Source organism: Phasianus colchicus, chromosome Z, assembly GCF_987193195.1.
Source record: "Phasianus colchicus chromosome Z, bPhaCol1.hap1.1, whole genome shotgun sequence".
NCBI lineage: Eukaryota > Metazoa > Chordata > Aves > Galliformes > Phasianidae > Phasianus > Phasianus colchicus.
This window is the reverse complement of record NC_143476.1, coordinates 80353976-80381880: the sequence shown is the minus strand read 5'-3', so window position 1 is coordinate 80381880 and position 27905 is coordinate 80353976. Positions and strand designations below refer to the sequence as shown.

Here is a 27905-nt window from a genome sequence, read left to right as displayed (position 1 = left end):
AGCTTAGATACCTGAATTGACTATTTTGTGGCAGTGGATATTGTACAACAGTTTCCATGTTCTTTTGTAGCAACAGTGCAATAAATGCTGGAAAAACAGCTTCTGGTAACATTTAGTAGAATGCAAAATCTCTGTCTTGTTACACAAAATAAATCTAATCCTAAAAAAAAGAAATTTTCAGCTATCTCGGGGATTTCTTGTCAATTCCTATTTAGTTCTGGCTAAATGTTTAGCTTGTTGCTCCTTTTCCTGTAACATCTTATCTTGAATTGCTTCAAATATAAAATTTAGATTACCCACTTAAGGAGAACAAGAGCAGTTAAGCAGTAATAGACATGCATTCTAGTGTGAGTTCAACCTTTTTTTTTAAATTTATTAGGAAAATGATTAAGTATAAATACTGATGCTTTAGGGTTTGTATGATTCTGTCTGATCTGCCTCATGCTATTGTTGCCTGATTTCCTTGATTATCAAACTGTACGTTCTGGGTTCACATCTCCTGTGATCATTTCTGTACTCTACCCATGACTCATTTTGTCTTAGCGAACCAGCTGCTGTCAGATCCCAGACTTCCCCTGGGAGTCGAATGCCTTAAGTTAACTTCTTACTTGTATCTGTACCAGGAATCCCCTTTATTTCATGTAGTGGTGCTGTGTACTCAGTCCATAGTCCTCAGAACATTATAGACTTGGCTGGTTTCTCTTGCTGTGGTTCACTTCATATTGAAGTGACCACTTATTTCCTGCCAGTTTTCATAATTTCTCCCATCTCAGATCTGCTTGTTTATACATCTTTTAGATCATTGTAAAATCTCAAAACACAATACTTTATCCAGAACTTTTATCAAATAGAACCTCCAGAATAACATAGAATCATAAAATTATAGAATGGCCTGGGTTGGAGAGGACCACAGTGATCATGTAGTTTCAACCCCCCTGCTGTATCACAGGGTTGCCAACCACCAGACCAGGCTGCCCAGAGCCACATCCAGCTGGGCCTTGAATGCCTCCAGGGATGGGGCATCCACAGCCTCCTTGGGCAACCTGTTCCAGTGCCTCACCGCGCTCTGTGTGAAAAACTTCCTCTTAATATCTAACCTAAACCTCCCCTTTCGCAGTTGAAATCCATCCCCCCTTGTCCTATCACTATCAGCACATGTGCCATTCTCCTCCATTACTGGAGCATATAAACAGGAGTACTGGAAGGCCACAATGAGGTCCCCCCGGAGCCACCTCTTGCCAAGCTAAACAAGCCCAGTTCCCTCAACATTTCTTCATAGGAAAGGTGCTCCGCTCTCTGATCATCTTAGTGGCCCTCCTCTGGACCCATTCCAATAGCTTCATGTCCTTCCTGTGTACTGGGGGCCCCAGACCTGCACGCAGTACTCCAGATGGGGCCTCACAAGAGCTGAGTAGAGGGGGACAATCACCTCTCTTTCCCTGCTGCCCACTCCTCCATTAATGCAGCCCAGAACACAGTTGGCCTTCTGGGCTGCAAGTGCACACCGCTAGTTCATGTCCAGCTTCTCGTCCACCAGGATCCCCACGTCCTTCTCCACAGGGCTGCTCTCAAGGAGTTCATCCCCTATTCTGTATAACGGTTTCTGTATTGAAAAGTACTTACATCTATGCTGTAGGAATTGTTTAGTCTTTGTGAGTTTGGCCTATTTTAGGATCCTGTGTGTTAGTAGTGAGCCCAGCTCCTTCTCATTTTGAAGAAAATAAGTTTAGCACAAAGAAGAGCAAAGTCTAAAGTTATCTGTTAATATCTGTTAAGTTTGTGTATGCACATACTAGGAAATGATAAATCTCAAAAAAGAATACTTGTTATGCACAGGTATGTTGTTCTTTCTTTGGAGCCTCATCACACTACCCTTCTAAATCTCTGGTTCTAGCTGTCTTTTCTTTGAGAAAATAGAAGTGCTGATGGCAGATTAAAAGTTTGAAGCCTTATAGCAGTAACTAAATTTATATAGAAATTAATAACCAGGCCTGGGAATCAAGTCCTACAGGTGCCTTTGATCTTTGGCAGAGTAAAAGTTTTCAAGGGTTATCAAAGAAGGTAATTCTTATTAATTTAGTGTATAACACTAAAGTAAAACAATGTAAATTTGAAATCATACTAAATCCTGGCAGCTAAACCTAAAATTTAGCCTTCTGTCTTTTAGCATTTCATAGAATTAATACACAGAACTTTCCGTGACAGAAATTACTGGAATTTTCTTTTACAAATGAGAATTGAATGCAAGTAGCTTGTGATTTGACCACAATTTTATTATAGGACTGGATTCAGATTCAGAAAGATTTCTGCTGTGGTACCGTGGCCTATTTCAGAGTTATCACTTTCTGCAGTTAGAAAAATGCATTGTGTATTCAGCTTTTTGCAGTGAAATTCTGAGATAAAATAGATATCTCTTGCAATAAAGATTATTGGCAGTTGTCTTCCCAGCATTTACTGAATTAGCAGAATTATTTGTGGTAACAAAACAAAATATTCAAGATCTGTTTGTTGAATTATCAGTGGAAGACTCTCTTGACACCTCTTTTGTAGGTTAATTTTAGTCATGTAATTTTGTTAAATTCACACAAGTCAGAAGTCTTATAGGCAGATGATATGCTACTGTTCTAACTTATGAGATGGTTATCTCTTTCATCTCAGTGATGAGTGCTGTATGCATTTCTAAATGTAGTTACATTCCAACCACACGTTAGCGCCAGGTTGTAGCAGACTCCTTCAGTTATTTTTGTATTTTTGGAATGAATGAGGTCCTGTAGGAAAAAGTAAATAGAAGCTGAACATTCATTTAGGTAGCATTGTAGTTTAGGCAAACGATATTTTCTAATAATTGAGAAACTACAGGAAGATGCATAGAAATCTTTAAGTAGTAAAACTATATGTATTTTTAGTAGCAGTGGATTTGTTTCATGGAACAGGTTAAGACTTTCAGTAGCAGAGAGAACCCATTCTTCATAAGCTATCAGCAAAAAAAAAAAAAAAAAAAAAGGTACCAGTTTTTTTCAATCTCCCTGTTATTGTGCTGTGTACCTATTGTCCTCTGTCAGTGATGGCCATACCATCCATACCATAGTAAGGCTTTGTATTTTGAAATCTCTAAAATGCAGAAACAGGTTTTTTTTTTTCAAAGACCTGTTTCTTTTCTACTTCAACTTGTGTTTCTCAATATTCACTTTGCTTGTAGACTGTGTTAATTTGTAACAATGTTGTAGTATTAATTTATTTAAGAGTGTGTGCGTGTAAATATATAGTATTTAAGTAACCCTACAACTATCTTGATAAAAGTGAAGTAACTGGAAACCAGAGTTAAAAGACCCCAATGAAAAGTTTCAGACAGAAAGGTAACTCACAGTCTGGTGTGATTTAAGTTTGTCTGAACTTAAGACAATAGTTACAAAACAGTCTAGAATAGATTTGGTTGAGAATAAGCAGAGCAGCAGAAATATGAGACTTGTGGGTTTTCAGTCTAAACAGTTAATTTATAACTGGGAAGACATTGTGTCAGCATGGATGCCAGAGGCCTTTGGGGTGTAGAGCATCTCCTTACTGCTGTTCATGAGCTCAGTTGTTTTCTTTCCTCTGAAGGGAATAAGGAAACAGCTGTGCTGTCCTGATTTCCTGTTGATCGATTGGTGATCACAGTACGATCCTGTGAGCCTCCCAAAAAGCAGGTGTTGATGTTACAAGAACTCTGTTATTTCTTTTTCTTGGTTGTACTTCAGCCTGTGGTTGGTATGCATGGGGACACACTTGGGAGAGGAGAAATGGAAAGCTTCATTGAATAATTTTTTATTTCCAGATGGATTGTGAGACAGTCTTTCTCAAATCATGAGCATTTATAGTTTAGACCCTGAAGGAATTTTTCTTTAATAGTTATATGAATTGAAGTTCTGTACTCTGGAGTCTTGTAAACTTTGTATAACAAAGAAAAAACCATCAGAATAGTGGCTTTGCTGTGGTAACTTGCCACTGTCTCTTGAGCTCAACTTTAGATGTATTTTTTTTTAATTATAGGAGTGTATTGTTTTTTTTTCTTTTCTGCCACTACTTGTTCAGTTGTATCTCTCCGTTTCCTGTATGAGATTGTCAATAGACACATTTGTCAAATCTGACTGCAAAAAGAAGAGCATCTTTTGAGTTTAGGGGTGCTTCAGGACTTCCCAACCCATACCTTATTTTACCAAGTGATCATCATGTAGAAGGAATAAGTAATGGTTATTGTCTTAGATGGGATTTTTTTCTTGTTATTGGAGTTTCTGGGGAAAATTGTTAATATAAATTAATTACCAAATGTTTTGCCTTGTAATATTTTGAGTCAGCACTATTAGTTTTTGAGTATTTTACATAAGACTTTACATTTCTGTTATTTACATTTAATTAAACATAACCTTTTGAGTTGAGCAATGGATACTATATTACATACAAATTCTGACTTGAGTTACTTTTTATTCTGAATTTATATGAGTTTGTTTTGTATACTTAAGTATTTACAATAGCTGTCATAAAGGATTTTTCTGTTCTTGATTAAATTCTGTGTTGATATTCATGGTATATATGTTTAAATAACAAATCAATATTTAGATTTAATGGCTTATCTATCTTTGATGGTATACCTCTGCTTGAGCCAGGAGTGGTGATTCATAGCATGACACAATATGCTTGTAAGTACTTAAGCAAATATGTTAAAGTGCTTGTTTTGCAGTAATGTAAGGGACACTGTTATATAGAGTATGCTTTTAAGGAAATTAGTACATGTGGTGTCAGGTCTCTTTGATACTTTCCTCTTGTTACAATTTTCCTTTTTATATAGAATACTTGCATTAATTTGGGGGGTAAGGTAGATAAGCAGTAGAGCTGTCCATTTGAAGTGTGACTGGTGCTTTCAAGTAGTACTTCTTTTCCCCTGAGGGAATAAAATCTTGATTGGGTTGTCAGTACTTTCATGTGGTCATAAGCTGAGGTTGGTAAGGAAGGAGCAGTGTGTTTACTATGGTCTTGAAGTTTTTAAACTTCAATTTCTATCCACAAAACTCTGTCGTGGAAGATTTGAAAATCTTTTTCTTTCCTAAAAATATAAGGAATATAAGTGTGCGACTTATTTCTCAAAGGACAAGTTTCTTGCAGGGACAGTTTTTTTATGTGGTAAACTTTGAAATTGAGAGATGTAGTAGTCTCTGACTTTTTTTTTTTTTTTTTTTTTGTCTGAGCTGGACACACTTGAGCTGTATTTAGCATTTGTGTGATCCAAAAAATTCTGTCTGGAGGCAGACAGGGAACTAGCCACTGCAGTCATATCAGGTTAATGAATTAATGCATTTAATCTAGGACATATTGCATTTTCAAGGTAATGGACGACACCTATTGAAATGCATTTGTAAGATGATATTTATGAATATTCTCTTCTACATCTGATCAGATAACTGCTGAGTTCTCTTAGCTTAATTGAGCACTAACAACTTGCAATCCTTTTTTCCTCACTGAAGCAACAGGTATAGGAATGGCTGTTGAAAGGATTTCCTGGATGGATTTGTAAGCCTTTATCTTCTCTGTGGAACATGGTTACATTTGATTCCTCTTTGGAATTGAGAACTGTTTCTCCCTTCAGTACCAAACGGATAGTAATCATATTGTAATTATGTCCCTGAAACAAATACAGCCTCGAGCCTCTTCAAGGCTGTTCTCTGATTTGGGCATATTTCCAAAATGATAGCATAGTCCTATTCCAAGTTTTCCAATTGTTTTGAGACACTTCAGATTTTTTGCAAGGGTTACACGCTAGTAATACTGGATTGTTCACAAAGCCATTTCCTGCTGATGGAGAATTTAAGTAGACAGTAATTATTCCAAATTCCAATTTACCCTGGCTATGGTACCAGGCTAAAAATCGTGGTCTCATAAAAATAAATGGATGTTATGGGAATTTTTAGTTGTCTTAAGGAGTTTTTACATTTATTCTGTGAATTGCCTGTACTAAATGTTATTTACCCAGTCATATTTCTTCCTTTCTAAAGAAGCAAAAGAGAAGTAAGCTGAACCAAGCAATTTTTGTGTATGAAATGGAAGTAGAAAAGTGCAGTTTTGAAGATGAGAGAGTTTCTTCTTGAACATCTTCTAGGCACTGATATGTTGATGAAAAATAGATGGTAATTACCATTGCTTTTCATTTCCTTTTGCATCACCTTCCTATAAAATCAGGAGGAAAATACTTTTCTCATAGCTATGCAAAGTGTATTATATGGTTTTGACAGCATTTCTACTGTAAAAATCAGGAAAATGCATTTTTTTTCTGCTGTGTATGAGATAAGTCATGAAACTTTTTAAAGGATTATCAGTTTGGTTACTGCTGTATCAAGAATGAGAAAGACTGTCTCAAAAGTGAGTTAAAAAAGATTTGGAAGCTTTACAAAATTAAAGTGTAATCAACCCCCGAAATTTCAGATAATGAACTCAGTGTATGTACTTACGAAAATCAATAAGAAGTTAGAGAGGAAGAACTAGAGAGCATTGTACTTAAGGAATACAGGAGGTGTCTAACTGGGTAATTCCCCTTAGAAAATGCTTATCTTTCATGAAAAGGCATGGGTATGTGCTTTTCTCCTCTTCAACTTGCTGCCTTAGAGTAAATGATTGTGCCTGGAGGAAACAAATATACTTACAGAAATATTTATCAGGTCTGCGGAATGTTGTAGGACTTTTCTGCTGTATTTCTTGTTGCAACTTTATGCCTTCATGGTACTGATTTTAGTTGGTACTCTTACTGAATATGAGAAGTTGTAGGTGTTTTTTCAGATGCTTAGTTCTTTGAACTTGTTTTTATGCATACTTTATGAAATAATTAACAGACATATTTATTGACTTCCAAATACTTTAGAATTAGACAGAGGTGGCTTCAGTAGTGTTAAATGAAATGTAAATTTCATTTAACATAATAACATAAATGTAAATACAGAACATAATTAAGATCTCTAAGATTTGCTGATAAATAAGAGTAGTAAGAGTAATTATGTCCCATTTTTACTCTTTGACACCTTCTTTGAGGCTCATCTGGGCAGCATGACCTAACAGAGCCTGTAGAAAGCTCCTTTGGGAGCTGTTGGTACTACTACTGTATTTGAAAAGTGAACCGTGTATGGGATCTCTGTGCTGGTCTCTCATGACACTGTTGTTTTCTTTAAATTCAGAAGATTCTGTGGAAGATAATGTCTGTACAGAAGAGTGTTTGCTGCCTGCTGTGTTTGAGACAAGGGCAGATTTGAGGCTGTACAATTCTATAATCAACCTTTTAAAAGATGTATGGAATTCTTAGTCTTTCTAAACACATGTTATACATGGATATCTCAGTCTGAGGCAACACTGTACTTTCCAGATTGTAATATTTAACAAAATACGTAGTTGTAAATGTTAGGAATTCATGCAATGGCATAAGAACATATGATCCTAAATATGACTTCCTTTACTCTAAGATGAGATTAAAATCTTTGGGAATTAAGAGAGTAAAATTAATTTGTTATTTGAGAGGCTGAAAGACTTATGCAGTCAAAACAAATTAGTTAGTATCTTCTTCCATGATGATTTTATTGACGATTGCAAAAAAAAATATACCATGCACTTTTACAAAAAAACACAAATAGCATACTGTTTCACTGTTGGAAGACAAAATATTTCTAGATTTGACAACAATGCTAGTAGTATTCTATGCTGTATTGTTGTTTAATGTGTAAACAGTAGATTTTCTTTATATCTGGCATGCAAATGTTATTTGAACAAGTTATTTATGCTGTAAACAGAAAAATAAGAAATACAGAGAACACTTGCAAGAACGAATAGAAAATAAAGGGAATAGCTACATTTCAAATGCTAAGTATTTGAAATATTCATGATGGAGACGATTAAATAATTTAGAAAGGCTAGATTTGAAGGAAGAGTTTAAGTGACATGTAGTTACATTTCCTTTCTAAAGCAAGTCTTCACAGGATTTTCAATTAACAAATGATTTATGTTAAACTGCTGTAACTATAGGCTGCTCCAGTGGTATCCTTGGAGAGCAATTTTGTTGACTCTTGGAATGTCTGCTGTTTGTTTAAAAGATGGCTTTGGATTTTTATGAACATGAGTCTACCATGTGTATTGTTTTACAACCGCTGCAATGGCATCTCTTATTTGCAGGTGGGCACTTAGCAGTTATTCAGGGACTAGACATACTTGATGCTAACACTATCCAGATCACAAAAGAATCATACTGAGCTTTCTTATTGTAGTCCTGCTTATTTTGTTTTGTATTTCAAAATGTAATACAATTATTTTCAAAATATTAGGGTCTTGGATAATATTATGCTGTTGCCTTGTCTGCTACTTATAATGCTTATTCAAATTACATAATTGTAATTTGGCATGATAAATGTTCACAGAGCCAAATATTATGAGGAATATGTCATTTGTATTAATTTTTTATTAACCATCCCCATTCATATCTCAGTACTGAGACTTTTGAAATCATTTAAAGCTCCTAGCAGGATTCCAATGAGCACACTAGTTTATTTTTAAAGCAGATTATTAATCTATTCTACTGGCAATATTTTTTATTTTAAATGTGAAAATAATCAGTTGTTTCTGCAGAAAAACTTTTTGAAACATCTTAAGGAATGCCTACTTAATGAAGAATAAAATAAGAAAACAAAAAAAGGAGCCTTTAAAATTTTGTGTATCTTTTTATTAGGACCTTGATGTAGATCAGGTTACCTAGATGTAGCATTTGGTTTTGAATCAACACATTAAGATGCAAAAGTTGTTTTCATATTGTTAGCATAATATGCAAGAATAATGAAAAGGTGGTAAGTTATGTAATGTTTCCTTTCTGGTTGAAAAAATAGTTTTAGAGGGACATCTGCAACAGAGATAAAGAACTTTCTATTCAGTTTTTTGAAACACTTTATCCCTTAGACCTTTCTTGTACTTGAGGAAACATCTGTCCTATGGCTACAATGATCAGTAATAGCAAGCATGTTCTTAAGGCAGTTCACATCATATGTAAAGCAGATCAGGCACACAGAGTGTATCTTGTCCAGTATTCCATTAGAAAATAGGGAGATGGAGGCCAAAATAGAATGCTTTTTTCCACATTTAACCGTATGACTAAGACCTATCATGAATGTGGTTGTAAGAATGTTTACCAGTTAATCCTTGTGAAAATAATGATGATGAGAAATCTCCAAAGTTTCAGAGAAAATACAGTCTTGTAGTACAAATGCAAGCACATTAAAAAGGGATTTCCTCATAGTACCAATGTGCTGCCAGGTCTTGCAACTAGGCATTTACTCATTAGTGGAGGTTAATTGGAGTGACTTGGACGGCTCTGTACCCACGTTTGGTTATGATGCACTAGAAATGTAAGTCATGAAAGACTTGTTATCTCAGAATGATAAGAGCTTGCCTTCTTATTTTGCTTAGTCATTGTATCCAAATGACAACTAGCAACAAACTGGTGACGTACTTTCTGTGTGTTGTTGAGTCTTTGTCACTGCGTCTGCGTGGTAGTCTGCCTTTATACTTACTATGAGTTGAATAAATATCTTGCTTGCAGATATTGCTGTTGTGCTACACCTGTGCGGGCACATAGCAAATCTTGTGAAAATGCTATGTTAATGGCCTATGCTAATAGGACTGAAAGGGCTGTAACAGGAATTAAAGATGTATCTGAAAATGTAACTATCTGAAAATGTGGTTGCTGTTACAAGGTTGTCTTCTAACATGCTGTTCTCTGTGAGAAGGCTGATTACCTATCACGCTGTAACCACATCTGCAGGGATCAGCTAGCTTTCAGTGCTAACAAATTCGTAATTTATTTCAACAGAGATAGTCAGTGAATGTCTCTTTCAAAACAAATATCAGTGATGTAACTACTACTGTTGTCCAGCATATAAACATATATGTACTTCTCTGTGACATTCATTTTATAAGGAACTTAATTGTATTGCTACCTACAATAAGTGTCTAAAATAAATACTTGCAACTTAATGCCTTTCTTAGTCTTTCTCCTTTAGGATTAAATGCTGCTTAATTTCTCCGGTGATGGCAAACAGTTGTAGTTGTTTTCAGATTTTTATGGTAACTGTTCTCTCCCAGTCCTTCTCACAGCAAACCCTTACTGTGTAGTAATTTGATACTTTCTAGGGTGCCTCATAAGGGTCAGGCATCCTGATCCTCTGTGTGCCCTCCTTGCTGGTATTCTTTCTGGTGTCTCCATTAAAGATTTGTTCTTCTTTCTGGAAAGGAATTTCTTAAAAATTGCTTCTTAAATGTTAAAAATAAAAATAAACAATTATTGTGATAGTGCAAACCCACAGCTAGTAGCGTAATGAAGAAAGAATATGCATTTAACGGCTGAAATGTTAAGGCCAGATTCTTTCAGTTATTTCTAAATTAAATGTATAAATAATACCAGATTTAGTAGAACTGCCCGTAAAATATTTTTCTTAGGGAAGACAATTACCATGCACTGAATAGACAGTGAATTATGAAAGGGCCCAAAGGTAGTTTTCTGTGACTTCCTTGAGTTTTGTAGTCCAAACAAGAATCTGCAATAAGTGTCTGAATGCAAAATGAGTGGTAATCAATTAATTCACTGCATTTTTAGCAAAAATATTAATTCTCTGGAGTATGATGAATGTTATTAAATTTAAATTAGTTTTAGCTATCCTTTTTATAATGCTGTGTTAAATGAACATCTGTCTGAATTGCCTGATGGTTCTGAAAACTACATCTGTCCTGTCAAGAAATAATAGTTGTCAGCTGCAGTTTAATTCTATGTAGTTTAATGTAATTTTGCATTAGTTTGTCTTGTGGGAGTAATCTCATGGTATAGGTACTAATGGAAGCTGCAACCCTATCTAATACTTTCAGGGACTAGTCTCATAATGGACTTCAACCAAATTTGATGGATAGTGAATATCACAGAAATTACTCAACTTCTAAGGCTGATACAGGAGAAAATTTTGTGTCTAGCTACATCTAGACTATATTGTGTACAATCAGATTAATGATAGCAGACCTTTTGTAGTAGATTTCATCCCAGAAATCCCATGTGATTCAGTTTAATGATACAAAGATGAATTAGACAGCTAAGAACCAGTAATATGAGGAAGTACTTTACTACCTATAGAGAAAGTTAGTGGCATACAAACAGAATATGGGTCCTCTCCTGGTTATGAGAGAGAAGTGTCAGAAAAAGAATTTGTATTACTCTGAAAAATGTGGAGAGAGAAAAGGAATGAAAACATAGGATGATGGAGATTTTCCCTCTGTTGATTTTCTTTGCTGATGTACTTGTAAGTATAGTTAAAAAAAAAGATTGATTCTTTTCCCCCTACATCCAGTTTTGATACTCCCTGGTGTCTCACCTTTCTGGAATATTGCAGTTAATTATGCAGTTTGTTCTTTGGGAAATACCTTGGTTTGGAGGATTTTAAGCCTAATGTATACTAGGCTGTTTGTTGACTTTTTTTTTTTTTTTTTTTTTTTTTTTTTTTTTTTTTGATTGCATAAGCATGAATGTCATTGACTCACTTTCAGAACTAAATTGAGCAGGAGAACTTCCTAATAACCAATTTTGGTCCTGAGCAGTTTGTGCATATTGCAGTGTCTGCAGATAAAAGATTAAATCAAGAATGATAGAGGCACAGATTCTCTAAAACAATTATTATTTTCATAGCTTTTTTGAAAAAACTGCAAGGCAACCACTGGCAATACCACTGTCTGAGCTACATCTTTGCCATTATTCTTTCTGAAAAGGGATGGTGAAGAAGCTCTGGAAGCTCTGAGACACACTGATGATAATCTCTCAGCTTGGCACATCGGACATGGAAAGGGCTTACTGTGTAAGCACTAGGCTTAACATACCATACCTAGCTGTGATTTCAAGTTCTGAGGAGGTCATCTCAGGTCTTTGATCCATTGGAGCAGATAGATTAGTTTGTACAGTTTACAATATGAATTATTTGAGTTCTTTAAGTGAAAGTTTGTAAACAAACTTATCAAGTAGTTATCATCTTAATGCAAATATTGAATCTTATGAAAAATTCCACTATCTTAGACACAACTTCCCTGCTGCCTTTATTGTGCAAACTTTGTAGTGCAGTGTCTATCTGTTCTGTGCCTGTTGATATTAATAGATATTCATAAGCTATTGATGCCCACAGCCAACTGCAGAAATCTATTTATGTACACTTGCTCACTCTTGCTAGCTTGTTCCTTCACCTATATAACACACTGCTGGTATTGTTCACTGTCAGAGTGACTGTGAGAATATGAGAATGCATGAATACCTTGCGCTGGGATTTAATGCATTAATTGAGGGACAGATGCCATTCACTTTGGCAGTGGAACCATGTCTGCTGTCAGCAGGTTGGTGAGTGACATGAAACTGTGTGATGTGCTCGGCACACCTGAGGGATGGAATGTCATCCAGAGAGAACTAGACAAACTGAGCAGTGGGCCCAGTTGAACCTTAAGAGGATCTATGAAGACAATCACAGGGTATTGTGCCTGGGTCGTGGCAGTCCTCACTATCAGTACAAGCTGGGGGATGTGAGGATGGAATGCAGCCCTGTCAAGAAGGACATAAGGGTGGTATGCTGGACATGAGCCAACAGTGTGCCTTCTTAGTCCAGAAAGCCAACCATATCCTGGGCTGCATCAAAAGCAGTGTGGTCAGCAGGCCAAGAGAGGTGATCCTGCCCTCTGCTTTGCTCTGATGTGACCTTACCTGGAGTACTGCATCCAAATGTGGAGTCCTCAGTGCAGGAGAGACGTGGACCTGTTGGAACGCTGTTGGAGCACAACCCTGTTAGAAAGAACTTGGAGGGTAAGCTGGACATAAGCAAGCAGCGTGCCCATGCAGCCCAAGAAGCCAACTGTATAATAGGCAGCATCAAAAGCATTGTGGTCAGCAGGGGGAGGGAGGTGATCCTCCTACTGTATTTTGTGCTGGGAAGTCCTCATCTGGAGTACTGTGTCCAGATGTGAAGTCTTCAGTACAGGAGAAATGTGAACCTGTTGGAGCATGTCTGAAAGAGGGCCACAAATACAATCCAAGGGATGGAACACCTCTCCTATGATGTCAGGCTGATAGAGCTGAGGCTGTTCAGCCTGGAGAACAGAAGGCTCTGAGGTGACCTGATAAGAGGACTTGCAGAATCTAAAGGGAAGAAGAAAGAAAGAAAGAGGACAGATTCTCTAGCAGGTCTGTTGTGATAAGACAGGGGAAAATGGTTTCAAGCTAAAAGAGGGGAGATTTCATTGGACATACGGAAGAAATTTTTTTTACAGTAAAGGCTGTAACCCTGGAACAGATTGCCCAGAGAGATGATGGATGCCCCATCCCTGGAGACATTTAGGGTCTGGCTGGATCAGTCTTTGAGCAACTTGATTTAGCTGTAGATGGATGTCCCTGTTCATGGCAGGGAGTTAGACTAGATCTTTAAAGGTTCTTTCCAACTCAAAAGATTCTGTGATTCTATGAAATATATATTTGTAATATTGTGATTGTAATAGTACGTGATTGTGTCAAACATATAACTGTCTTTTAAGAGTATGATTCTGTTTTCATATTTCTGTTGTGCACTGAAATTCAAAGGATAAGTCATTCACAGATCGGAGCAGATTGCTATGAGCGTCAGTGTTTTCCTACTTCCATAGATTGCTGTGTGCAGTAATTAGACTTATGCCTGAAATAGCTGCTTTACAAAGAGAGACTTCGGCTAATAACGTGAATACAGAGGAATGTCTACCAATCTGTAGTGTTTTATCAAGATCTCATGAGAGGAATCCGATGAAAAGAGATTACCATCATTCTCTACACCAAGGTTCCATTTTTGATATCTCAGACTGGATACTACCTGTAATGGTCATATAAAGTGAGGATCTGTAGTATCTGAGTGTGTAATGAATCTCTAAGGTTATTCACAGAAGGTAGGGTAAACTTCAAAGGCAAGGGTGTCTAGAAGAGTGATTTGAAGTGGTCAGTACACTTTTGCTCTTTATCTTAAGCATATTAGTAGCAATGGCAAACCTTGGCCAGAAGAGTTTGTAAGTTTATCTACTGTGCATTTCATGTGGCTCCCAAGAGGTGAAATGTAAATTATTGAGACTCCTGGGAAAGTCAAAGCTGGGATAGCATTATGTATTAATATGAGATAGCATTAGTTTAAGACTAAGCCGTATCACTTCATGGATTTCATATCCAAGGTGAATGTCAAACATGAGGTCTACAGAACGAATTACAGAAGTGGCAGCTAAATTCTACCCTAGTTCAGTGAACTGTGCAAAATTGGGAATCCTTGTTTTGGCTCCCTTTGTAGTTGTCTGGAAAATGTCCATTGTAGGGAATTTGAACAAATCTGAGCCAAAATTCTTGGTCTGCATTTGATTCAGATGATTTTATGGGTTATACATTCCTTCCCACCACTGCAGCTTTTCCTGTGGAAAACCATGAAGTGTTTGCGAGCTCTGTTTCTCTTATGCTTATTGTTGGCTTGTTTTATACTTTCGTTTCTCCTGATAGAATATTAAGTTGGACCTATGTTCTAGCATTTGTTCTTCCTGTACAGTGAAGGGAAGAACAATTGGGGAATATTTTTTAGCTGTATTGCTCCTGGAAACAGCAGTTATAGAATTGTACATTCCCCTGCAACTTCACCAGCCAGTTTACCAGGAGATACAAATTACTACAGATCTGTTTTTCAGCAATTGCGGGATTAATCGTAGTATGAACATTATACACAGAGTTCCTTTTTCTATTTCTTTTTTAATGAGTTTGTAAGGGAATTGGAGTACATCAAAGTGTGAAGTATTATTAATAGACACTTAAAATGTTTTCTGGCTTGTTAGAACCTGGGCAGCTCAAACATGAGTGAACCAGTCATATTTATTAATGTAGTATGCTTGCAAGATGGGACATTTTTACCCCTTTAAGACATGATAATTAGATATGCAAGAAATATCATACTGAAAATCTCACATCTGATCTACAGCAGATATTTAGTAAATAGGGGGTATGAAATGTGGAGTTTCTTATATCCAGGACTATTCTGCTTTGAAAAGAAAGTTCTTCTAGAACATCACATAAGCATCCAAAATTGTTATCTCCTGTACTAGGTAAGTCTGAGTGAATGGAAAGTATCTTGGTAACTATTACTAATGACAAAGTTGAAGGTGCATGTTACAGTTAATGAATTTTAACTGCTCGATTAACAAGATATATGATTAATAGTAACTTAATTTGAATTATAAAAGCCAAATTTAAACTTTAGTTAGTAGAAGTAAGAAGACTCTCCTGGTGACCCAAGTAATCTTCATGTAGTATGGAGTATCTGAAGCAGCTCCTCGTGGACCAGACAAAAAGCCTATTGAATAATTTGAAGAAAGGTCTTATAGAATATATCTGATGTTCTACGTTCTTTAACAGTTATGGAGTGAGAAATATGTATGAGGACTTAACATAATGTCAGTGCAAGTCTGTGAAATGAGACATTTCGGTGAGGTTCTTGAATTTCTGCCTTCTTTATCCTTGCACGCAGCTAAAACTTTATGTGCAGTCTTGACAATGGCTCTTTATTTTAGTCTGATTTATAAATGAGAGCATCACTTCTGTACAGTTTTATCCCTTAGATTCCTTGTGAACTGACCATATTAGTCTTGGGTTTGGCATGTGGGCATTTTTTCATCCTAAAACGTGTTGAGGTCATTGCTCTGTTTCCATATAATAGACAACTGAGCAATAGTGAATAATAGTTTTTTAATTGCTATTTCAAAATGAATGTCTGTCTGTCTAGTTATATGTCTTGTCAGGTTTAATTGCAGTTATTTGGAATTTCCAGAAACTGCATTATGCATACAGCTATTGGTGTTTTCCGTATAGTGTGCTAGAGGAGTCTCAACTTATTATAGTATAGCTTATCCTATAGAAGCATATGGGAGTATTTTATGATTCATGAGTGTATCATTTAAAAATGATGGATTTTATGTTTAAAATCAAATGATTCAGATTGACTGATATTTATTCTATTGCTTAGTATTTGCACTGAACATCTTGAAAGTTGTTTGCAGTTTTGATGGGTATTACAGTGCTTTTAATGAACTGGGTATATATCTGACTGTCACATACCATCCTTCTTTGATATAACAGCTTTTGTTTAAGGAGCATACCTCAGTGATGTACAGAGAAAGGTGTTCCTTCCGAGCATGGACTTTATGTGTGTGCAATATAAATGTATCTTTTCTTATTTCCAGATGCATAAAGTCACTTAGCAATTTTTTCTCATGTCACATTACATAAAATTCTGCTGCTATAACACAGCTTAAATGTTAATGTTTTGAAGGTAATTTATGTGTGGCATGGGAGAATTAGTAATCGAAACAGTAATAGAATTGGAACCAGCTGTGGGAGCTAGATAGGAAATTGTCCTTCCTTCCTGCAGTAACTTAGACATACTGTAATTTTTAACTCCCACCTCTCCTATCCCTACCCTGTGGTTGTAGATCTTCTTTGCATGACTTATCTGATGATTTTCCCTCCACCTCAGTTTTAGTTCCTTATCCTAATTGCTTAATAAGTTTGTAGACAGCTGAAATGTTTGTCACTAATTGAGACAATGTGCATAATTTTTTCTTTGTTTCTTTTTTCTTTTTTTTTTTTACATATATTTCTCAGAGTAAACATTTGAGTGAACACCTTTTTACAATCAGAATCAGAGAACTGTTGAAAAGTAGAATCTGTGGACAACTCTTTCTCTCTAGAGATGTGATTGTTTAGTTTTTGCTGACTGTAGAGTGTTTGCTAAGAATAACAGGATCCCTAAGGACCTTGATGAACTTCATCAGCATTGCTGAATAAACCCTTATAGCAGATTCTTTATGATACATATTATTTATTCAAGTTTTTCAGATGAGGAAACCAGGGTGTGCAGGAATGAAATAAATTGCCTGAAGTTAGAGGTCATAGATTGGTCTATACCTAAATCATGTACTGTTTTAATTTTGATGGGTTAAAATCTGCATAATTTCAGAGATGGCTCACTAATTTGTTTGCCGTTATACTGGTGTAGAACTTTTTATTAGTGTCACCTGGATGTTTTTGAGACTCCATGGAAGTGTGATCACAGAAAGTGAACATCAGCGTCTTTATTGTTAAAAGGAAAAGTGTATTTTATTTCCATTGTAAGAATTTCCATGTACGTTTCTGGCATAACAGCTGTATATGGAACATGGATTGCTTGTTTTGGTTTTTCAGGTTTTCATGACTCTAAAATGAAAGCTTAGAGGGTTTGAATTGCTGATGGGCTTAACTCCACTGCTTTATGAAACTTGCAAAAGAAACAAGTACACATGCTACTGCATATATTGTTTTAATGTACTTCCATAGAAGTATGTATAACTAAAACTGTCTTTTGCTGAATCAATTACAAAAGATTAATGGTGTCACCAACTTTTATAAGTGGAACACTATGTTCAGGTAAAAGTTACTGTGATATATGTGAATGCCAAAATAAGTCTGGTTTGCATCTAAACTAAACATTTGATACTTTAAATAGATGAAAATTTGCAATTATTTTCCTTTGTGATTGTAGAATTTACCTGCTATTCTGTTACTGGCTAGAATGAGCAAAGCTTTCAGAACAGATTTTGATTTTGCTTGTTTGTTTCTTCTTATTGTCAGCAGATCTGTGGTTTCTGTGCAGTTCTGTTGTTTCTTAGTAAATGAATGTATCCCTTTAGTTCAAAGTAAAATAATCTATCCAGCTCTGAAGAGCAATATTAAGGGTTCTGTCTGACTGAAAACACCAGCATTTTCTTTCATTCTCTACATAGCAGTCATATTCTGTATCTTACTGCTGTAGTAAAAATTGTCTTGTTAGAACATGGGCTTTTTTTGTGGTATATGGCAGTTCTGCATAGTGTTCTAACAAAAAAGAAGTAGTAGATTTATGCATATTTGAAACTGAGATAATAAAGATGAAATAAGCAGTTAGTTATGTAAGTGGAATATTACATATCTGGAATAACATGGAAAAAATGTGCTTAAGTAAATTTCTCTCCCAGAAACTGCAAAGGAAACTTGAATTATTGCAAGCAATTTTAGATTTAAATCAGTTCTATCAGTGATTACCACTTGTTTTGGAAAAAGCTCAAGAGAATCTTTCTTGTATGTCTTGTAAGAACAATTCCCAGGTTATAAATATTAATATAAATTTGAGTTTCATAAATCAACAATTTGTTACTAATTTAGAAATTATCTGAATGGGGCTTTAGAATGTAGGTGAAAAATAGCAACCTCCTGAAATTTATCTAGAACTCCCAGGAGAAAGATCAGACAGACTTGGGTGTACTTCAGAAGTATGATGTTTATATTTTAAAAAGTAAAATAAAAAATTGCCAGCTGTGCTGAGACTCTCTAATTGCAATACCTTTTGTAAATTTTTAGGCCACTAGAGACTTTCAATAAGGAGAAATTCTACTTAGTGGCACAAAAAAAGAGATTTAATTCATGTTACCTATTGTGTTTGGGAACTTTCTCTGAATTACCATATGACCCATCATCTAATAAAATATATTGTATCTGACATATAATAATGTTATGAATTTGTAGCTTTAAGAAGCCATATGTTGGAATGAAGATTTTTTTTTTCCTTGCTTGTTAAACCTGACAAAACATTCTGGTCAGGTCACAGGAAAAAAAAAATCATGAGGCTGTGAATTAGAAAATGTTGAGAGAAGCTAGCCACAGTACCGTTTACATATTGAGTAAATCCATTTACTTCCTGTACACATTAGGAAGGAGCCATTTAAATAGATAAATTTCCTTAATTTTTTGAAAGCAGCCTAAGTGATGTGTTTTAGTAAAGAGAAGAATAATCTTTCCTTTTATTTAGAAAGTAAGTATTGGCTGTTTAGGTGTTACTCAAATGCAGAACAGTAATGGGGGGACATAGCATTGGACCCTTCTAATATTACTGTTCATTTTGAAATTCCATTCAGTTGTCATGAAGTTAGGAGTTAGCCATATTTTACTAAAAGAGTAACAGATATGCTTGGTGTTCCGTGGGAATATTGACCAAGATGATTCATGGCAGTGTTTGTGTGTATCCTCTTGTTTTCCATAACGTTTTCATTTTTCTTTGTCTTTTTCAGGCCAAAAATTTAGGTAATAAACACACATGCACTGATAAATCTAAGCAAATCAAAACACCTCTCTTAGGAGTTTCCCTGAAGAATTTGCATTTTCCCTTACACACCCTGTAAATGAATAGTTTATGAAGAAGAGGGGTCTTCAGATGATCTATGTTTTTGGTATACTGATTCTTCTTCTGAAGTTGTTTGTTTTTGAAACTGCATGGGAAATCTGAGGTAAATGTTTTCCGTATTTAGATGCATCACATTTGTAAACCTAATTATATGAATCTGGGCCAAAGTGAATTTAATAGCGTGTAAGTTGGCATGAGAAAATATCTCTGACACCTAAAAGAAAGGAAATTAAAAGGTGTTGAAATGTATCTCATATTTGAATGCTTCCTTAATGCATGCAAGTTTGTGGATAATACATTTTTAGAAGCCAGAAGCCATTGTTTTCCTATTGCTGTAACAACATTTTGCACATCTCTCACATTGAATTTTTCATCTTTTCATCATTCTGTCTTTTTCTTGAGTATACTTTTATGCAGGTTTAGTGTACATCTTAGACCATTATCTTCAATTTAAGATACAGAGGAAAATAATGGAAAATTGACTTGGAAAAACTTCCATTTTACAAGTACTATGGTTTTAATTAGTGCCTGTGGAATAACTTGTGAAACAAAGCATGAACATCGCGATGTGTTTATTTATTAAAGGAATATAAGATAAACAGGAAGAAAAAAAAAAAGGCAGTTTAAACTTTTATTACTCTCTTCAGCTTTCACTGCTGTCATGGAAAATCCAGCTAGGTGCCGAACAGCTTGAGGTATTGTTCTAGACTAAAAGGAGGAATGAGGCATGTTTTCTTCCAGATCTATGAAAAACTCCCTCCAACACCCTTTTTGTCTCTTTCTGATGACATTTCAAGACTTGGTGTTGAAGGATGAAGGAAGATGCTGTTTTTCCTGTTCATCTCCAGACTTGTTACTTGAATTTCACTCATTAACTAATACATAGAATCAGTTAAGTTGGAGGCAAGGTAGAAAGAAAGTGTCTCCCTATTAAGTGTGGTGGATTTTTGTCATCTCTTTTTCCCTGAGAAGATAAACACTTGGGTTGTTTTTTAGGTGATATTTCAGAGATACTTTGACTTGTGAACTGGGTGCATTCGATACAGAAATTATTGTGTATCAGCAAATAAAACCTTCCATCGTTTGGATTAATGTATCCCTGTGCCTGGATAGAGTGTCAGTTCTTTCTGCACAATGCAGTGGCTTTGTGTGTTGTTCTTTTTAGCCCCTGTAGACTGAAGAGCTTATGTGCCTCTCCAATTTGGGAATTACTACGTCACATATCCCATTCTTTCTCTTGTGGTTATTGATATGAGTCTGCACACTTGTTTTATTCATAAAATTTCTTAAGTATATTTTCTTTCAAGATGTCCCATAATTTACAGCATGAATATTTCATTAGGAGACACATTTCTCCTTTTAATTACTCCTATCACTAATTTTACCTATTACTTTGTATTCTTAAGAGAGGAATGAAAAAATTGCAGAAATATTCTTGTCTGCTTATAAGGAGGAAGATTTCAGTACTGCCTACCTGCATTCTAGAGTTTAAAGTGGAAGCCCCTCAAAGGCATTCAGACCTGCCTGCTCATGCTCCAGCAGAGTGGCTTTTGCTTTTCCATGCAATTCAGTCCATTTAGAGGGGAGGAGAGTAGGCTTTAATAAAAACAAAACTTAAAACATAAACATGACATTTTAACAAAATGCTTGAAAATGCTAAGTTTTTTAAAAAATGTTTTTATTTATTTATTTTTTTAAAAAAGTTTTTTTAAATGTTAGTTTTTTTTTTTCTTTGTGGGTTTCAAAATGTTTAAGATGTGACTTTCTGCAGGAAGTCCTTCCGTTGAGACTTTTAACTGCTGCTACTTAGGTGTTGATTAAGGTCATTCTGTCATCATTTGATGTAAAGGTTTTTTGCCACCACCTTCTCACTTCACCAGCTGTTTCTACTGCCCATAATCCTGTTATTCTGTCCCTCATTTAGCAAGGCAGCAATCTTCTATTTCAGACCATTTTTCAATTTGTTTTCTGAAACTTAAAATGTTGCCAGAAATGGAGAAATCTCTGTATAATTCATGCCTTCTTTTTTTCACTCCAGTCCATAAGCAGACAGCATCTGCCAGGTGTGTATACCAAAGCAGGGACCCACATGTGCAAACATCCACTTCCCGCTCATTTCTGATGGATGAAATCAATCAGGAGGGACTTTTTTAGTATAGTGCTTAAGATATTTAAAGTAAGTAGTAGCTGAGCCTACTTTAACCTCTTCCCCTGTTAAAGATATGGGAAGTACTTTCATTTATTTCAACAGATCATAGTTAATGCAGATTTTTCCTTCATGCTGTACCGTAGCTCTGTTACTGCAGTGGAAAGTCTCTTCAGTTTTCTAATCAGTCAGCATCCTGGGGGAGTTCTAAGAACGTAAGAGCTATCCAAATAAGGACAGTTACGTTTGCTTCCAGGGCAACATTTGATCCTGAAATCCTTGAAGGAAGCAGGATCCTCAATCCTAGAATCTAAGGACCGTTCCCAGTGCAGTCAAAAAAAAGCAATTGTTTTCTCTGCTAGACGGTAGTCTTCTGAGTGCCCAGAAGTGTTCTTGTTTAAGGGCCTGTTGTGTGAAAAATTACTTAAAGCTTCGAATTTTCTTTCATGTAGGACAGTTTCCACTTAATGAAATGCAGGTCACTGGAAACAAAGCAATAGAGGTGTTTTTAGGCATAATTTCATCATTCTGCCCCTCTCTGATTTGACTGTGAAAAGAGAAGTCATTTCAGGACATTCTGGAATTTACATTTTACTTTTGATTATGTTTGCTTTTATCTATTTTAAGGTGGGGAACATAATCTAATTTTTCAGACTTTGAAAATGACTTCCAAATTGTCAAATTATTAGCAGGGCTAACCGATCGTTACATCTGAGGTGTACTTTTTAAGTTCACCATCATAGTATGATATAGTGGATTTCCTTTTTTTTTTTCTATTTTTTTTCTGTGTGCCCTAACTTTTGCCTCAAGCCAAACTTTTAATTTATTACATAAGGACTTGCTGATTCTTTTCCCACTTCTTCAAACTCTCTGTCTTCTGCGAAATCCCTGTGATGATTATTGCCCATTGATAGAGAATACTTTATCACCAAGGATATTGAAGGATTTCCTGTAGCATGTAGAAATCTAGATTTTAACTATTTTTTTCTTGATGTGTCCATTTTTTCACCTGTTTTGACCTGCATTATTGAATTATTTCTTTTTTGATTTACTTCGTTTTTTTCTCAAGAGATGTTGGAGACCCTGACATAATTTCAGCATGCAGTTTCTACTGGTGTATTTGTATTGTCCAAGTATTGTTTGAGGATGAGGAAGGTCTCAAAAGGAATAATAGCAACAACAACAACAAAAAACAATAATTCTGTAAAAATTTCATTTTATATTTCAATATCGCTATTGATAATGAAGGCATTGAGTGCATCCTCAGTAAGTTTGCAGATGACACCAAGTCGGCTGGAAGTGTTGATCTGCCTGGGAGTAACGAGGCCCTACAGAGGGATCTGGACAGGATGGATAGCTGGGCTGAAGCCAATGGGATGAGGTTCAACAAGGCCAAATGCCGGGTCCTGCACTTTGGCCACAACGCTAAGGGCTTGGGGCAGAATGGCTGGAAGACTGCGTAGAGGAAATGGACCTGGGGGTATTGATTGATGCTGGGCTAACCATGAGCCAGCAGTGTGCCCAAGTGGCCAAGAAGGCCAGTGTTTCAGAGGCAAGCATCTTGGCTTGCCTCAGAAACAGTGTTGCCAGCAGGAACAGGGAAGTGATTGTCCCTCTGCACTCAGCTCTGGTAAGGCTGTACCTTGAGTACTGCGTCCAGTTTTGGGCCCCTCACTGCAAGAAAGACATTGAGGCCCTGGAGCGGGTTGAAAGAAGGGCAAAAAAGCTGGTGAGGGTCTGGAGCACAGGCATTATGAGGAGTGGCTGAAGGAGCTGGGATTGTTCAGTCTGGAGAAGAGGAGGCTCAGGGGAGACCTTACTGCTCTCCATAACTACCTGAAGGGAGGTTGTAGTGAGCTGGGGGTCGGCCTCTTCTCTCGTGTAACTGGTGATAGGACTAGAGGGAATGGCTTCAAGCTGTGCCAGGCGAGATTCAGGCTGGATGTTAGGAAATACTGCTTGTCTGAAAGAGTGGTCAGGCACTGGAATAGGCTGCCCAGGAAGCTGGTGGAGTCACCGACCCTGGAGGTGTTCAAGGAACATTTGTATTTTGTGTTGAAGGAGACAGTTTAGTGAGAACTATTGGTGACAGGTGGATGTTTGGACTGGGTGATCCTGTGGGTCTTTTCCAACCTTGTGTTTCTGTGATTCTGTGGTTCTACATAATTCCATAAGCATTTTCCGTAACAACTAAATGTTTATGTTCAAATCAGCGTAGGAGGTATATATACCTACATCTATATCTGTATCTAGGTATGTATTTTTTTGTTTTCCTTTGGATTCTGATTCTTAGGATTACTTATTATATGAAATGTAACAGCTGGAAAACTGGTAGTTGTACCTAATCTCTGTGTGCTTATATATAGGCATTTGTTATATTAGGTTAGAGATATTTATTTTATTTGCAGTAATTTAGGAAGTTCAGAGTTACTAAAATAGAACAGACGACATTGTTTTATATAAATGTTTGGCTGATTTGAAGATGTCATGCCAAGATACTTTTCTGGAGGTGGTTATCTTAGTTTTTGTTTTGAATAGTCTGAGCAATACTTTCAACTCTTGGACGCTGCGGCTCTCTCCAAATGTCTGATTATCGAGCTCAAGCTACTTGATTTATCAGGTGACAGAATGTATTCATATCTGTTTTTCTCTCTTAAAGATAATAAGTTAAAACTGTGTTCAGTGTGGGTTCACTGTAAATATTTTTATGTATTTGACTGTTCTAATCAAAAGGATTATGATTATTATCACCTGAAGAAGCTAGAAATTAAGTAATTTAGCATATTTTGTTTCTTCATCTGGAAGATGAAGGATTACTTGAATTTGATTTATTTTTTAGTTGTTATTTCATAGTAGTTCAGTGGTATTTTAGTGAAATACATCTGAACCATTTAAGTTGGCCAAAAGCATAAAGCATTTGACGGAAAACAGTTGAACTTGTCACTTGCTGTTGTAGATGGTTTAGTCTCTGTCTAGAATGGTGCTCTTAGCTGTTTTACTTGTAATATAGATATTCAGAAGAACTTTTGTTTGAATTAATGGAATAACTCAAATTAGTTAAGATACTCTCAAAATTAAAAGTAGTTCTGACATAGAACTAATAAAAGCTTTGTGGATTGAAATGAGAACCATGACTACAAAGTTGTTGATTGGATGAAGTGTGGATGAAGTTTTTATAAAAGCCTTTGATTCACAAAAATGATCCATCCTTTGTTAAGTATTTTTCAGCCTTTTCTGTTGGCTCTTCAGTCAGACTGTCACAGTCCCATGAGGATGTTTTTTAATTTTTTTTTTTTCCTGAAGTGCATACATAAGATTTCTGTGCCAGGACAAGAGTTTCTTTCAAGTACTTGTGACTGTCAAAGATGTGTATGCTGTGAATGTGAATACACAGGGCATGAATATTATGCTGCTTTATCTCTGCGTGTTTGTGAAAGGAGACAGGAACCGTACAGTTGATTTGAGAAAAAGGGTTGTTATTTGTGGCAAGAGGCAAAGATAGAGGAAGGGTAGATTTGGCTAAATTAAAGACAGAGAAAGTTTGTTTTATTAGCAAAATAAAGCTGATAGTATCGGAGGAGAAAATGGCTGTTTAGGAGTGCGTAGTGCCATATAGAATTTCTGCTGAAGAGTGAATAAAAGGAAGAAATTGGCAGATGTGGACAAGGAAAATGTCTGGTATCAAACTGATACATTTCTGGCATCAAATAATGGATTCTGTGTGTTTTAGGAAACTTACTGGTACTAGACAAACAAGATTTTTAGAGTAACGATTCACATGACCTTTGTAGAACCTTCCAGTCACTGAAGTGCTTCCAGTATGCTTCTTTCTCAGTAAATTAACAATTTTCATATTTGCATTGCAGATGTTGGTGTGATGTTTTAACCTGCAATTTCCTTCAATCTCTGTGTTTCTATTAAGAGAAAAGTATTATACTGGTCAGTGCCACAGAAGAGAAAACAATGGAAGCCAATCCATCAACTTAACAAAACCAATAGAAAATTTATTTTGTGTAATGAATTACAGATTTTTTCCTTAGTTTCATTAACTTCACAGATTCCTAGTATTTGAAAGATTGTTGTATAATATGATAGATTGATTTAACAACAATTCAAGATTAAATGATATTAATGATTTAAGAGAATTTTTGTGTGTCTTGAAGAGGAGAAACAGGAAAACTTGTACTGTTCTCATTCTTTATTGGAGTTTTTGTTTGTTTTCTTTTTATTCATTCCTCAGATTTTTATGAAAACACAACTGGAATCAGTCTCTCGTTTCCAATATTTCCTTTTTCTCCTTCTCAGGTTTTGGCTGGTGCAAGGGAAATGTTTCTTACCTTTATGTTTGTGTATGTATATATACATATAAAGGTGTTTGTTTTGTTTATCATACACTGTTTTCATAGACATAAATTTTCTTTTTTCTTCTCCAGAACCCTATTAAGAAAATTCCAGATTCTCATGAAATTACACTCCAACATGGGACAAAAACAGTAAGTGGTTAATACAGTTTCAACACTTTTTTTTTCTAGAACTGTGAAATCTGCAAAATAATTTTATGAATACTTAATGTCAGCTGAAGAACGAGAAGCTAATTCTTTTTTCTTTGTTTGTTATTTTAGTCTAGTTCTTTTCTTACTGCAATTAAAATGTGCTTTAGAACTGCTTCTTCTCTCTCTTTCTGCTACTAACTAAAACTTCATTTAACTGAATTGTTGTCTCTTTTTTTTTTGTTAAATGTATACTCTGCAATTGTTACAGTTTCTCTTCAAGTCATCCATACATTTCTAACTTAGGCACAGACCTTTGTTTGGCTTGTCATGCATTTCAGCGTGGATATCATTGGTGCAAATGACCTCTTTGTAGCTGAATACGGATCTCCCTCATTTGTTTTAAATAGCTAACTGCCTTTAGTAAGCCATCCTCAGTTTCTTAAAATTTTATTTTTCCTTGTCTAACTACATGTTTTTCTAGGATTCATATAAAATGCTCCTTGACTTTTTTGTAAGAACACACTCTCTGGCTTGGAACTACTGTTTCTTTGCACTCTTTGTACTGTACTTCTTATTTCTGGGCAATTTCATCCTTTACCATAGATTCAACTGTTTTTATTTGCTGATTGATCCAATATCTATAGAATAAAACATTTTCTGCCCTTGACTGTCCTTGAATCCATTCCAGATCATTTCCCTTTACTCTTCTTTGGTCATAAAAAAACATGCTGCTACTGTTTATCTTCTTCACTTCAGGCCATGACTTAAGTTTCAACAAGAAAATAATGCTAGAGCGCCTGTTATTTTTATCAGTGTGAAAGCTTTGTTAGCTGGTTACTGGAATTGGCACTGATAGTATGCCTGAGAATGTCCTGGACAGGAGTAGGCAAGAAAAATAAAACACAGAATCTTTTGAGAAATACACTATTTACGCATGTTTTTAAATAATCTGAGCAAATGTATTTCTATGTAATTAAGGATGCAGGTTGCTCTGAAAGTAATGCTTCCTATTCATTTCCGTGGAAAATACAACAGATACAAAGAGCACGATAACACTGTTTGATAAAACATTTTCTCAGATGCAGAACACTATTCTGCAATGTAGTCACCACCATCAGCTGTGCATTTTTGCTGGTATTGAACAAGAACCTTCATGCTGCTCCCGTAACAATCTGCACCAGCAGTGGTGACCTGCTGTTGCCACTACTGAGACATACCACCCACCCACTTTTCACATCCACAGTTAGGTTTCCATAGATGTTCAGCAAGTGTAAATGAATGTCAGTAGGTGCCACTTCTCAGCACAGAGGAATTTGATGTCACACTCTTACTTCATATGCACTTCCATGTTGGATGCCATTATGTCAGACTGCCCCTCTGCTGTCCTCTATCTCACTGCAACAACATCTAACAGGATATCAGCGGGAAGCTCCAACTTTTACTGCCATACCACAGCATCCTGCTCTGAAGTCAAGGCCCAACATCGTGTAATAGGAGGCATTACTTTTGGAGTAGTCCTCGTAGTTACACATTTACTAGTTTTAAATTCAGTAATATAATTTATTTTTTTTTTTACATAAAATTAGTGAATAATTAACAGCTATAACAAATTAAAACATTAAATAACTTTTAAGTTTAAGGCCTCTTGTATTATTTATATACATTCAAAAGGAACTTAGTAGAGATTTAAATTTATCAGTGAAGAACAAATGTTTTTATAAGCTTTCAGAAATGGTTATTTGCAGAAGCACATATTCAATAATCTTGCATCACAGTTTGTTATGCTGAATCTTGGAGTGTGGAGAGTTGATAAGGCATGTCATGTGCATTCTCATAGTATACACATGTAGTGGGTGGAAAGAAATTAATAAGTGTGATATTAATGAAATAGAGAAATACTCTGAATTTTAAACTCTGTAGAAGATGTACCCTATTAAACTGCAAACCAAAAACAAA

General features: G+C 35.8%; 1 protein-coding gene across 1 annotated transcript in view; it reads left to right on the top strand.

Annotated features, from left to right (window-relative positions):
- WDR70 (WD repeat domain 70) overlaps nucleotides 1–27905 on the top strand; it is a 138865-nt gene that overhangs the window by 10786 nt on the left and 100174 nt on the right. Inside the window, exon 6 of the mRNA XM_031594528.2 lies at nucleotides 25890–25949. Within this exon, the coding sequence (XP_031450388.2) occupies nucleotides 25890–25949 (60 nt within the window). The remainder of the gene's footprint in view (nucleotides 1–25889; nucleotides 25950–27905) is intronic.